At 44.6% G+C, this 14,751-nt stretch overlaps 2 protein-coding genes across 8 annotated transcripts in view; one reads left to right on the top strand and one right to left on the bottom strand.

Moving 5' to 3' along the window:
• The window catches only part of dcbld2 (discoidin, CUB and LCCL domain containing 2), a 90,609-nt gene extending 78,472 nt beyond the window's left edge, over nt 1-12,137 (bottom strand). For all 6 annotated transcript variants that reach the window (XM_069888698.1, XM_069888700.1, XM_069888701.1 and 3 more), the window contains exon 1: nt 11,932-12,137. In XM_069888698.1, the coding sequence (XP_069744799.1) occupies nt 11,932-12,019 (88 nt within the window). In that variant the 5' untranslated portion in view covers nt 12,020-12,137. The remainder of the gene's footprint in view (nt 1-11,931) is intronic.
• Nucleotides 12,138-12,826: 689 nt separating this feature from the next.
• Nucleotides 12,827-14,751, top strand: part of LOC138738448 (collagen alpha-1(VIII) chain-like) — a 176,890-nt gene continuing 174,965 nt past the window's right edge. For both annotated transcript variants that reach the window (XM_069888679.1, XM_069888677.1), the window contains exon 1: nt 12,827-13,460. The gene's annotated coding sequence lies outside the window, so the exon portion shown is untranslated. The remainder of the gene's footprint in view (nt 13,461-14,751) is intronic.

Genomic DNA, 14,751 nt, shown 5'->3' with positions numbered 1-14,751 from the left:
TCACCTTGTGGTCATTAATACTGCACCCCTTAAGTTCCTGTGCACGTTAGTCCCGGTGCTTTTACATGGAGCAACGTGGCCTGAGTCATCAACTGGATGTCAAATTCATGAGGTGAGTTTTGCAGTGCGATTTAGACTGCAGGCTTCCCCCCCCCCCCCAAAAAAACTAGTCGGGGTCCTGCAGAATAAATTGCGGTGCAGGAATTGACTAAAAATTCCTGCACTTTCCTTTTTCGACTGCCCGGGTAACAGCAAACTCCGTTGATTGTGCGTTACACGCCTACAGTCTAAAAATCTTAATTGATACCATTAGAAAGGTACAGAAGCCTGAAGAGCAGCACGTCTCAGGTCAAAAACACTTTCCAACAGCAATCAAGCTCTTGTACCTCCTTTTGTTACCCTATTCATGTACTGCTCCAACATCACTGAAGGGCTGTTTGCACTATTGCAAACTCGGTATTTTTTTTACACCTGGATAACTGAATATTTATATCTTTGTTTTTCATTCAATTATATATACTATTGTAATCAATTTTTTTAAAGAAAGTACCTGTTTGGCTGGTAAGAATTTTGGTGCACATGTACATTGTCCAATGTAAATAATAAACCCATGATCATTAAGTTATGATTTGAATTTGTCAGTTTGGATTTGCTGGAATGTTTCAACCATCAAATGTGCCACTCAAATGTTCCAAAAGTGTCAATGAACAAGTTTTTACTTAATCTTCATCTCTCTGCAATATTTCCTCTGTATTTAGTAGTGATAAATCTATAAAATCAAAAAATTTCTTCAAATTGTTTTTAAACAATATTGCACATTTTTCTTACTGAGGTGTTGTGGACAATGAGGTAGATTACCGTAGATTAAAAGGTGATTTAGGAAGGCTGGAGGTGTGGGCTGAGAAATGGCTGATGGAATACAGATAAATGTGAGGTGCTGCATTTTGGAAAGGCAAATTTAAATAGGTCATATACATTGAATGGTAGACAATTGAGGAGTGCAGAGCAACAAAGGGATTTAGGAGTTATGGTAAATAGTACCCTCAAGGCTGATACTCAGGTAGATGGTGTGGTGAAGAAGGCATTTGGAATGTTGGCCTTCATAAATCGGAGTATTGAATTCAAGAGTAGGGAGGTTATGATGAAATTGTACAAGGCATTGGTGAGGCCAAATTTGGAGTACTGTGTACAGTTTTGGTCACCAAATTATAGGAAAGATATAAACAAAATAGAGAGAGTGCAGAGAAGGTTCACGAGAATGTTGACAGGATTTCAGGGTCTGAGTTACAGGGAAAGGTTGTGCAGACTGGGGCTTTTTTCTCTGGAGCGTAGAAGACTGAGAGGGGACTTGATAGAGGTGTTTAAGATTTTAAAAGGGACAGAGAGTAAATGTAGATAGGCTTTTTCAATTAAGAAAGGGGGAGATTCAAACTAGAGGACATGGTTTAAGATTGAAGGGGGAAAATTATAAGGGGAACATGAGGGGAAATTTCTTTACGCAGAGGGTGGTGGGGATGTGGAATGAGCTTCCGGCAGACGTGGTCGAGGCGGGATCATTGGTTACATTTAAGGAAAGACTGGATCGTTACATGGATAGGAGGGGACTAGAGGGGTATGGACCGGGTGCTGGTCAGTGGGACTAGGAGGGTGAGGATTTGCTACGGCATGGACTAGTAGGGCCGAACTGGCCTGTTCTGTGCTGTAAGTGGTTATATGGTGTTACAGGCACTGAGCTCTTTCAAGAACCCAGAAAACTCACCAAATTAAACATCTCCACAAGTGCTAAAAAAAAACTTCCCCAATTGGGATTTTTTCAATCCCAGCAAGTTTTTTTTAAAATTAGAATGCAACTCAGTAGTAAGAGATATGTTTTCTTAAGCACATATTGGACTAACGTCATCTTTATCTAAAATCGCTGTCGATTTCCTTTACTGCACGCTATTATTCCAGAAGTGTACATTTGATTTTGTAATTTGATATTGCAGTTCCTTGATAATTACCATCTAAAATTTAAGGATTGAAGGGTGTCTGCTCAGAATAGAGATATGGAATTTGTTGCCACAGACTGTTTTGGAGGTGTATTTAAGGCAGAGATGATCGGTTCTTGATTAGCCAGGGCATCAAAGGTTATGGGGAGAAGGCCGGGCAGTGGGGCTGAGTGGGGAAATGGATCAGCTCATGATTAAATGGTGGGGCAGACTCGATGGGCTGAATAGCCTATTACTGCTCCTATGTGGCCTAAGAAACTAATTAAATGAAAGGGGCCCATGAACTCTGAGCAGAGTCCAAAGAAGGCCATAGCCAAAAAAAAAGGTTAAGAGTGGCTGGTCTCAATCTTGGAATTCCCTCCCAGACAACATTATACCAGTACCTGCACTAGCAGATCAGCAGGCACCTCAAGGACAATTATCGGTGGACAATAAATGCTGACCATATCAGTGATGCCACATCCAAAAATATGAATAAAATCTTACTAGAATGAATACTTTGTAGACACTGTGGACATTGCTCAAGCCACACTACTTCCCGTTCCACCAACTTCCTGCCCCAGCATGTCCAAAGTGTGAACAAAACACAGCTAAAAAAGTGTTTTAAAAATTATGGGCCAACAAGACTTTTACGCCCAAGTTAAGAGAATATTACAAAAAATAAAAAGTGTTGATGATAGGGCTGACCTCAGTGGAGTTGGGTCGCAGAAAATTCATAGATGTTGTCACAGAAACAAGTTACAAGTGGACTGGAATAAACTTCATAACCGGGCATACATGTAGAAAGTTGAAATTACTGTAGTCGATGCCACTGTTATACAGGAATAAATACGTTGGCAGGATTTAATATTTAACGGAAAGAAAACAACACGCATGAAAAATAAATGACCTAGGAATCCTGATAGGTGATGAATTTGTTTTTGTCCAAAGGTCTCAAAGGTAGTGAGCATATTTGCTACTAAGGTACATTAAAACATTATTCTGAGCCAAAACATTGGACACTTCCTTACTTGGAAAGCAGTCTTTTCCCCTTTGGCTTGGCTTCGCGGACGAAGATTTATGGAGGGGGTAAAAAGTCCACGTCAGCTGCAGGCTCGTTTGTGGCTGACCAGTCCGATGCGGGACAGGCAGACACGATTGCAGCGGTTGCAAGGGAAAATTGGTTGGTTGGGGTTGGGTTTTTCCTCCTTTGCCTTTTGTCAGTGAGGTGGGCTCTGCGGTCTTCTTCAAAGGAGGCTGCTGCCCGCCAAACTGTGAGGCGCCAAGATGCACGGTTTGAGGCGTTATCAGCCCACTGGCGGTGGTCAATGTGGCAGGCACCAAGAGATTTCTTTAGGCAGTCCCTGTACCTTTTCTTTGGTGCAGTATTATCCTATTCAAAGGACAACGGGGATATTGCAGTGATAGGACAAACACAAATGTTACTGGAATGACAGGTGATCAATGAAATATATGAGGATTAATTATATTGCTAGGTGTAAAAAAACGTTGCTTTTAAGAGTCTGCAGGGCGAGATAATGGGAGATCTAGCAGCAAAAATAAAAAGATCTGCTGGAAAAACTAGGAGGTCGAGCAGCATCAGTGGAATAAAAAAACGAATGGTTGGTTTAAGATGACAACCCTTCATCAGGGCTGATGTTACTCGATTTGTTGAGTTCCTCCAGTAGATTTTTTGCTCCAGATTCTAGCATCAGTCTCCTGTCATGATGAATATGGTAAAGCAGCTTATTTCAGATTGTCGTAACAGAACTGGAGCACAATGATTCAAAAGGGTAAATTCAAAATAGGTAGAAACAGTTTGAAAACCACGGTTTTAATCGTGCCTCATTGACTCGTTATGTGCACGGTTTCAGAACTCCAAAGGAAATGGGCCAATGACCATTTTTCTCAAGCGAAATATTTCAGTAACAATTGGGTCTGGAGCAGTGATTCTCAACCTCCCCTTCCCACTCCCATACCAACTTAAGCCATCCCTTACTAATCACAGAGCACCGATGGTCTAGGGATTCCTTAAAGTGGGATGTGAGTGGAAAGAAAAAGGTGGAGAGCCACTGGGTCAGACAGTGCACTTTATATGGCAAAGATAAAGATACATACCTTAGCTATATAAAGTACACTGTTTGACCCGTTGGCTGAAGGACTCAAGCCTGAAACGTTGGTGATGTCTCTTTACCTTTGCTACAAAAAGGCAGTTTGACCTGCTGAGTTTCTCCAGCATTTGTGTGCTTTTTCACTTAACCAGGGTCCTGTGTTTTACCCCTTGCACTGCATGCCTTTATGAATAAAATCTAGTTTTATTAAAAATCAGTTTTTACTAGGTAGTCTCCTCAATGACTTGATTTCAACTCCACGGTTGAAACCCTGGCATCACCTACACCAGATGAAAATAAGTGTTTAACGACTTAGAATAAAGCTGTACCGTTTCAAGCAATGTCTATCCTGTTGCTGGTTTCTGGAAGATAAATGAGTCACGTGCATGATCCCTAGAGCTGAATAGCTGGCTCACTCTTTAAAAAATGGCAGCTGCAGTGTATCCCTTCAATAAAAATAATATATTTAGCAAAATGCAGGGGCTGTTTAATAAGCCATTTGCGGTCATGTGGAGTACCTCTTATTTAATAAGATACTTCACATGGACAATTTTGATATAATTGTACTGGGTGTGCCACAGTTGGAATGACGTTTAAGGCAGATACTTATTTCTCCCCAAGTTCCAAATATGACCCAAGTGAATCAAAGCGGTAAACATCTGTTTTAATCAGAAGCAAAAAAAAATCCATTCATTTTCAAACAGTCAGGGGCAGATATTGTGTTTTCTCCTCACACTGGAGTGACTGAAACCCCGAGATGCTCTTCGTGGATGTTTATTTTTCCACCACCAAATGAGAAGAAAAGTTGGCTCGGTTGCAAAACATATAGCTTGCTTTTCAGTCGAGATTAGATAATGACAGTTTTATGTCACAGAAAGTTCCAAGCAGCTTTATGGGGTGGGGGGGGGGGGGGGGGGGGAGTGATGTTGAACATAAATGGATATTGTGGAACATGAGGGAATATTAAGTTGTTGGTCAAAAAGGAAAATTTTTTAAAAATGTTAAAAAGAGCATACAAGATATTAAGGGAGGGATTTCCAGAATGTGGGGACAAGACAGTTGAATGGCTACCCACTGATAATGAAGCAGAGGAAATTGGGGCCACCTATTATGTGTTATGGTCATGACAACACATATTTGAATGCAAACATGCAGATATTTAGGCAAGTACATTTAGGGAGGGTAGGTAGTCAGCCAGGAGTATTGAAATAATGGCTAGCAAGGCAGAAACTGGGTTTCATACGCAGACCAAGTTAATTAAACCAGCACATGCTGGCAATCCAAGAGAGCTCAGCAGAAAATTGTTAACATTTTTGCCCTGCTCCTCCCACCCTGAAGAAACAATCTTAATGGTTACTGCATTGTTTGCATTCCTTTTCCTCACCTGACGCTCTTTCTTCACATCCATATAGCAAACCCTATTTCTGACTGCCACCCATGTTAAACTCTATTTATCGACTACAGGTCAGCCTTCAACACATAGTCGCAAGCAAATTCATCCCCAATCTCCAAGGCCTCCCACCTACAACTGGGTCCTTCCCTTCAAAACCTGCAAACCACAAGAATTAATGGCACCTACCCTATGATGGGAATGCTTCATGCTCAGCCCGGACGATACTCCCTGGACACCCATGACCCTGGCAAAATACTGCTCTAACCCCATCGTTAAGTTTGCAGGTGACACCACTGATCTCAATGACCAGACATACAGGCAAGAGTTGGAGGGTCTCATGACATGGTGCCAGAATAATAATCTCTTCTTCAATGTCAGCAAAACAAAGGAGCTGATCATGTGTGGTTGGAGGGGTGGGGTAGGGGTGGGGGGGGAAAGGACATGTCCCTTCATGTATCAAAAGTGGTCAGGAGGAGATAGTGGAAAGATTCAAGTTCTTCGGAGTAAATATCACAAACAATCTTGTCCTGCTCCAACCACAATAATGGAGCAGCCAAGGAAGCGCACCAACGACACTACTTTCTCTCAAGCCTCGGGAAATTTGTCATGTCAAGTTCTCTTACCAATTTACCAGATGAACCGTAGAAAGTATTCTGTCTGGATGAAATGAATGAGACTATTGAAAATGAAGATTTTTAAAAAATATATGCATATCATGCTCCCTCTCTCTGAACAAATAAATTTTCCCTCTATCCATAAGCAAATTTTTCACTCAATAGAAAATTAAACTTAAGAAAAATAAACTGGTGCATTTATCAATAAATGAAAACAATATTTTCCATATTGCCTTATATAATTACCATTGTTTGATTATTCAGACATTTTTCAAAACAAAAAATTCAAAAACCATCCTGGCATATTGCTGCATCATTGATTCACAGAACATGAACAGTGCACGTCCTTCAGGCAATTATTTTATAATGCATTCTCTTTAGATTTATTCACTGGGTGGTGCAGTCTGACATAGTAACATTGTAAATTAATCCTTTCTTTCAACTTTGACAAACTGATAAAATAACCTCAGCTTGCAAATCCCAATTCTGGACTGAAATGAAGTCAGTACTATATATTGAAAAAGATGAATTTACTTAAAATGCACAATCCAAAGAGGATTTTCCAAGACTTGTTTCTGAAATAATTCCTTGCTGTTACCACAGAAACTGGTGGATAGAATGCCTGCAAGGATAGAATCGTCTGGATGGGGAAATTTTTTTTTTTTACCAAAGCCAGTACAATTGCAAAACTGCACAGTACTCCTAGCAATAAGAAACCTTTAACATTTTTACATTTGGGAATCATATATTAGTAATGTAGCAATCTCAGGTACACAGGTGATTATAAATGTATTGAAAGCAGCCAGTCATAGCTGGAACAATGAACCCGTCTAAATGGAGATCAGATGATAAACCAATAACGTGGAACTAACAGATATTTTCCCTAAAAATAAACTCTATTCACAATAAAACGACATACAAATGAAAAGTCTTTTCACATCCTTGATGTCATTATTTATTAATACATTCCATTACTGTAACACTAATTCTCTAATTTGTTATGCATGTTGCATAACACTGTTATGCCCCCTTGTAGTTAGGCCCATCCCCTCCACCAATTGTTTGAGGGGCTTCCCCTCCAGTCTCTTCCCCTCAGTACCTGGCAGCAGAAGGATCCTAGACTGGTCCTTTGCCACACCGCCCTCGCATTGGCTGTGCCAAGCCTCAGTGCATCCCTCAGCACGTTCTCCTGCAGCCTGGAATGTGCCAGTCAGCAACATTCCCTCACCGACAAGTTCCATTCAACATTTCCATCTGGTTGCTTGTGCCTTACTGACCTATGCCCTCCCTGACTGAATACTTCAGAATCATGGTGTGTAAAAATGTTTTTCAAATAAACAATGGTTGATTTGGCCAAGTGTTTTGCATCTAAACATTTTGTTACTGATTGTGACACAACCATACCCTTGAGACTGTTACATTTAATTTGTTCTGAAGTTCTAAATGGCGAATTAGGTGAAAAGGATCCAAGTATGTAAAATGTATAGTAACTAAACAATTACAATATTAGTTAAATTTGAAGTTTTCTGCACATGTAATGGCAGATGTTAAGCCTTTCCTCTAACCATCCAGAACGTTTAGAAATATACAATAATGTTTTCCTCTGTAGCTTAATAATCCAATCAGTTTAATATAAAATAATGATCTGTGTTTCTGTATTATTTTCTTTCTTTAATTGTCGATTAAAAGTTCACAACCAGCTCAGAAACATGGACGCGAGCTAAACCTGAAGATTTCACAAAGATCTTTCTCAAAGTCATTATCTTTCTTTGCTATCAGTGCCTGTGCCAGAACCTAACTCTTGCATCTCTCCCACAGCAGCACATTCCTTCACTTTTTTTCTTTTGTGCTCGATTTGAAAACTAACGATCTTACCTACAGAAACTTGCAGAACAAAGTAACATGGATATTAAAAAAACAATCTGGTTAATGACAAAGCAACACTTGTTCTCCAGTTAAGAGATCATTTTAGGGCAATGAACGACGCAGATTTTAAAAAATGTATTAGAAAACTGAACTGCTGGAACACAGTGTGCAATTTCATTACTTGTCCACATAGTTTGCCACCAAGTTAATTATCCTTGCAACTTAAATACTGAACATGAGCAAGTGGAGTGCAGCTGTTCCCCAAGCTCTCTCAAAACTGTGTTGGGGACAGCAGGAATAGTAAAGAGCAGACTTCATGGAGTTGAATTTTAAAGTTTGTAATTTTAGAACTGAAAAAAAAATCTTATTTTAAAATCATTCAATAAACTCATAAGAAAAAGTCGGTAATTTTTTTTATTGTGAAATTGTTTGGAAAAAGTAGTCATCGACAGGGTTTTCTGAATTTGTGTCTCCTGCTGTTTCTTGGCCACTGATTCCAAACTCTCACAAAACAAGTATTCAGTTACATCATTCAGGATGGTTGGTGTCAAATATGAGGCATTGTTTGTACCCATAAAAGTTCCAGTTAGATGTCCAGTACTGCAATGGAATCTTCTGCAGAATTGTAATACTGTAATGACTCCATATCTGCTTTAATGTGAGATAATAGAAGTAAGAGCTTATGCTTTCAATAGCTTGAGGAATACAGGTGTGTTAAAGAAGTTGCAGTGGTACTGATCCAGCTAACTGCAATGTCAAAAGTTAAGGGATGATTGCCGATTCATACAGTGAAGCAATAGTTTGATGGCCTACAGGTGAACCTAGATAAACCCAAGCGCTGCAGCCATCAGCCAAGTAGGAGCCGGAGATCGGCAAGAGCAATGAACCAAGACACAGAGTGGATCCAAACAGATGAAAAATGAAACAAATTATGCTTATACAACACCTTTCACAGCCCCCAATGCACCTACTGTCAAGGAAGTCGTTGTGAAGATTTTGTGTGAAGTGTGAAGACTAATTTGTGCAAAAAGAGACAGTAACATTAACCAAATACTCTATATTAGTGCCATTAAGACACAAAATAAGGCCAGTAAATAGAAATGGGGAGTGAGAGGGAAAGTGTTTTTGGATTACTTTTGTCCACAAGAAGGTAGGTGGGACTTTATTTTTTTAAAAAATCATTCAGGTCAACAACTCTAACACAGTAAAAACATAATGCTGGAGAAACGTGACAGGTCACCCAGGGTCCTTTATATAGCAAAGATAGATACACAACTGACGTTTCAGGCTTGAGCCCTTCATCAAGGTATGGAAATAACGTCAGCAGGCATCTGAACAAAAAGGCAAGGCTTGGGGAGGGGAAGGAGCATGGTCCCAAAGGCTAATAGGTGGAGGAGGGAGGGCACAGCAGCAAGCAAGGGGAGGAGGGATGGCTGGGTGAATAGAGGGAAGGGGAGGGTGGTGTGGAGAGCTGAGGGAAAGAAAACAGGAAGAAGGGAAGGGAGGGAAAAAGGAGAGCAGGTTAGCAGAGACTGGAGAAGTTGGTTAATGTTATCTGGTGTTGTTCCTTTAATTTACGGGTGTTAAATAAAATTGATGTAAAAAATTATAATTAATCATTGCATAACGTGCATTTATCAGTCGTTCCTTTAATTTACAAATGGGAAAACTCTCACACAGGTTTTGAGACCCAAAAGATTAACACTCTCTTGCAGGCTGCTGACCTGTTGAGGTGTTTTTTACCCCAGGATGAGCATTTTAATCTCAGATTTCCAGCATGTGCACTTAATTTACAAGGCACTGGAATATCAGTCTAATTTTGCTGAGGTCTTTGAAATGGAAATTTGAACCAAAGCCTCTCTCTCTCAACGGTCTTGCAGCAATAGGAGTAAATAATTGGAGATCTGACGTAAAGAGGAAAGCTTCAACATATTGGATGGAGAGGGGAGTTAGATGAGGGAATTTGCAGCTAAATTAATGGAATACTTGCAGATGCAAGGCACAATGCATCATTCTTTTAATAAAAAGGAACCCGGTAACTGGATACAGTAGTAGCTAAATATCACAACCGCGATGACATTTTTTTTCTTGGACATGTTACCATGCCTTTCAAATTTCCATGGCAAAAAAAATTATATAACGACAAGCACATTCTTGATTCTTGACAAGAAATCTGGTTCTCAAGTACAGTGCCATTGCACTTTTTTTTGTGAAGGGGCACGATTTAAACTGGAGCCCTCTCTCAGAATTCAGGCACTTTTAAAAAAAAACATTCAGGCTGCACATTTTTGACGACAGAAAAAGAGGTTCTTTAATAACAGTTTGGCAACTTGTAGCCTCTCAATTTTCACAAACATGGCACTTTTTGATGCGTTATGGTGCTGTTCATACGGCGGTTCTCAACTTTTTCTTTCCACTCACACGCCACTTCAATTAATCCGTATGCCATCGGTGCTCTGTGATTAGTAAGGGATGGTTTAAGGTGGGATGTGGGTGGGAAGGGAAGGTTGAGAATCCCTGCTCTAGACCAGTGGTTCTCAACCTTTTTCTTCCCACTCACCCACCACTTGAAGTAATCCCTATGCCTGTCAGTGCTCTGTGATCAGTAAGGGATGGTTTCAGGCAGGATGTGAGTGGGAAGAAAAAGGGTCGAGAACCATTGCTCACAACCCCATTGTTACTGAAATATCTTGCTTGAGAAAAATGGTCACTGGCCCATTTCCTTTGGGGTAAGGAAACAGTGCACATAACGAGTCAATGAGGGACGATGAAAACAGAGGTTTTTCAAACTTTTTTCCTCCCACCTTAAGCCATCACCAAACACCTCTGGTGGCAGAGGGAATTCTTTTTTGAAAATTGTATCTATTAAACCATGATGCATCTGCTAAACCTACAATCAATGAATAAAACTGTTCAAAAAAAGGGCACAAAACACATCCATGATATTGTTTTTTCAAAACTAATCCCCTACAAGCGCAAAGAAAAGGTCGGGAACCACTGTGACAAGGTAGGAAGTTCAAAGGGTGGGTTTGCAAAGTTGGAGCGAGTCAAAGCCGCGCCGGGAACGAAGCCGGAGAAAGTGGGCAGGTCGAACCGTGTCCTTTCGTGGAGCAGAGCCCCCCAACCTTCCCCCAGCACCGGGGCTCCCACCCCCGGGGCTGAGTCCGGCACCACCCACACACATCACGAGTGACGGCCACAACCCGCTTCAGAACCAGATAGAACCCCCCCCCCCCCCTCCGGCCAACAGCCTCTAGAGCTACTGAGAGGGGAGGGGGGTGAGTTATTGGCCTGTAGGCCATTGGGAGAAAACAGACCCCAGCACTAAAAGAAGCCCGTCTCCCCACCCCGCTCGATCTCTCAACTATCCCCCCCCCCTCACTGAAGGAGGGGAAAGTCGAACAGAAAGCCCGAACAATTAAGGGAAGCGAAGCCAAACTTCTGGACGGTCTCCCCTCCCGTTCCCCCCCCCCCCACGACCCGTTCCCCCCCCCGAGTCCCATCCCGTCTCCCCCCCCCAGTCCCGACCCGTTCCCCCCCCCGAGTCCCGTCCCGTCTCCCCCCCCCAGTCTCGTCCCGTCTCCCCCCCCAGTCCCGACCCGTTCCCCCCCCCGAGTCCCGTCCCGTCTCCCCCCCCAGTCCCGACCCGTTCCCCCCCCAGTCCCGACCCGTTCCCCCCCCCCGAGTCCCGTCCCGTCTCCCCCCCCCCGAGTCCCGTCCCGTCTCCCCCCCCCAGTCTCGTCCCGTCTCCCCCCCCAGTCCCGACCCGTTCCCCCCCCCGAGTCCCGTCCCGTCTCCCCCCCCCGAGTCCCGTCCCGTCTCCCCCCCCCAGTCCCGACCCGTTCCCCCCCCCAGTCCCGACCCGTTCCCCCCCAGTCCCGTCCGTTCCCCCCCCAGTCCCGTCCGTTCCCCCCCCCAGTCCCGTCCCTTTCCCCCCCCAGTCCCGACCCCCAGTTGGCAGCGGTCTGGGCCGGACCCACCTTTCTGGCCGATCGCGCTGCTCAGGGTGGCGACCACGTAGAGGAAGGTGGTCCTGGAGTGTTTCCCCCTCACGGTCCCAGCCTCCATGCCGAGAGGGGGAAGGAAGGCATAATGCGGCGGGGTCGGAGAGCGATCGCGCTGCCGGCGGCTCCGCACTCGCCTCTCGATCGCTGGTCACCCTCTTCCTCCGCTTCCGGCCGCCCCACAATGCAGCCCGCCCCGCTGGACACGCTGGACATGCCCCCCCCACCCCCACCCCCACCCCCGCCCCGCCCCTCCCCTCCCCTCCCTCTGCCCGTCCCACCGCCGCGGCCGGGCGCGCACGCCAGAGGGATCCGGGACGAAGCTGCCGGCTGCGACACTGGGGGCATGGAATGGGAGAGGGTTATTGGGGGAGGGAGTTTACTGGAGAGCCGCTCTGGCAAGGGGGGGGGGGGGTAGGGGGGGTGGTCAGCTCAGAGGGGTAGCTCCAGGCACCTCAGGGGGCAGGTCCGGGCACCTCAGGGGGGGTAGCTCCAGACATTTGAGAGAGTCCAGGCGTCTCGAGGGGGGTAGCTCCAAACATCTAAGGGGGTAGGTCCAGGCATCTAAGGGGGGCGTCCAGGCATTTCAGGGGGACAGGTCCAGGCACCTCAGGGGAGCAGGTCCAGGTATCTCAGGGGGCATCTCAGAGGGGCAGGTCCAGGCACCTCAGGGGGGTAGCTCCAGACATCTATGGGAGTCCAGGCATCCCAAGGGGGGTAGCTCCAAACATCTAAGGGGGGTAGGTCCGGGCATCTCAGGGGGACGTCCAGGCATCTCAGGAGGGTTAGCTCCAAACATCTCAGGGGGCAGGTCCTGGGATCTCAGGGCATCTCGGGGGGGGGGGGGTCCAGGCATCTCAGGGGGGTAGCTCCAGGCATCTCAGGGAGCAGCTCTGGGCACCGGGTCCGGGCAACTCAGAGGAGTAGGTCCAGGCATCTCATGGGGGCAGCTCCAGGCATCTTATGGGGCCACTCTGGGCATCAAACGAGGCCACTTCCTAGCATTTCAGGGGGTCAGCTCCGAGCACCTCATTAGACCACTCTGGGCACCTTCTTGTCACCATTTTTGGTGAGCTCCAGTGCCTAAAAAATTAGCACTACATCCCTGTTTAGGAATATATAGGTCAGCACAACATCCAGGGCCAAAGGGCCTGTGCTGTATCGTTACTATTGTCTAAAGCGCGTCAGCACCTCTACTTCCTCAGGTGTTTGCGGAGGTTTGATATGACATCAGAAACTCTGGCAAATTTCTGCAGATGTGTGGTGGAAGGTGTGCTGACCAGCTGCATCATGGGAACACTAGTACCCCTGTGCACAAAGCGCTGAGAAAGTTAGTGGACACAGCCCGGGACATCACTGGCAAAACCCTTCCTATCATTGAGAACGTCTACATCGAACGCTACAGTCGGAGGGCAGCAGCAATCATCAAGGATCCACACCACCCAGCCCATGCTCCGCTCTCGCTGCTACCATGAGGAAAGATGCCACAAGACTCACACCACCAGGTACAGAAACAGTTGCTCCCCCTCTCCCATCAAACTCCTCAACAACAAACTCAATCAGGGATTTACTAATGTACTCTTTTTTCTCTGTTTACAATCAATAGTCAGTTTGTTTACATTTCTTGATTTGTTTACATGTGCACTCGGAGTACAAGGTTTTTTTTGCACTACTACTTGGTTACTCTGCCTCACCCATAGGAAAAAGTTCACCCATGAGCCTCCTTCACTTCAGGGAAGACAACTGTAGCCCATCTGATTCTTCCCCCAATTAAAGCCCTCCAATTCAGACAGCATCATGCCAGAATCTCCGCAGCGGCATACTTGCCATTAAACCACATCTTTCTTATAAAAGGTTTTAAAGGTTCCATTGTTGGAACGTAATACTAATGTAACATATGTGAAATTCTTTATCTTTTGTCTACCGGAAGGCAGACAGAGATTTGCCACTTTGACCAGTGCCCCTCGCAGAAACCTACAGCGCCTGGTGTTCCGAGGCAGCCACCACCCCCCCCCCCCCCCCCCCCCACCCTCCTCCAAGTACTGACCATTCCTGAGCCTGCTTAGCTTTCAAGATCAGACAATCTCAGTATTCAGGCTATTAGGTGCTGAACAAGAAGGAAACAAATGCAGATTGGGTGACTTTGCGTTTCTGGTTGCCACTTTGATTCATCATTCCATTTCCCCTCTGACCTTTCATTCTGTGGCCTCCCACACCATCACAATGAAGCTTGAAGAACAAGATCTCGCCTTCTACCTGCGCATAATGCAGCCTGAGAATTCTACAACTCATTGTTACCTACTGTCTTTCTATCCGTCTCAGAATGGGCAGTTCTTACCTGTCATAATTTTGGTCTAGTTTTTATTTTGATTTCTTTGTTATTATACAGTCTGATCTGCTAGGTATGTCCCACAGCCTTGTTATTAGCAATGCATTACAGTCAAAGAAGCTTAATTTGAGCTTAACCCTTTGGAGTCTGGCCATTTTTAACCTTTCATAATATATCCAGTACTCCGGACTGGATAAACCTTTACACAGTACGAGCACCAGTATGAACCAGCTAGTAGTTGGGTATAAAACCAGTCCCTGAAAACACACTTGTTAGTAGTCCTGTAAAGCTCTAGTCGCTGAAAACGGGGACATGGAGTCCAAAGGGTTAATACTACCCTCATTCTGCACAGCCAAGATCCTAACCACTATACTAATGCATTAACAAAGCTACCACATCTTTTTCCTTTTACCCTGCCCTAAAATACCTTGGAATACTTAGTGCCCAACTTACATCATCCTGTTCGG

This window comes from Narcine bancroftii, chromosome 7, assembly GCF_036971445.1.
Source record: "Narcine bancroftii isolate sNarBan1 chromosome 7, sNarBan1.hap1, whole genome shotgun sequence".
Lineage (NCBI taxonomy): Eukaryota > Metazoa > Chordata > Chondrichthyes > Torpediniformes > Narcinidae > Narcine > Narcine bancroftii.
Note: the sequence above shows the minus strand (reverse complement) of the source record. Positions and strands in the feature narration are given on the sequence as shown.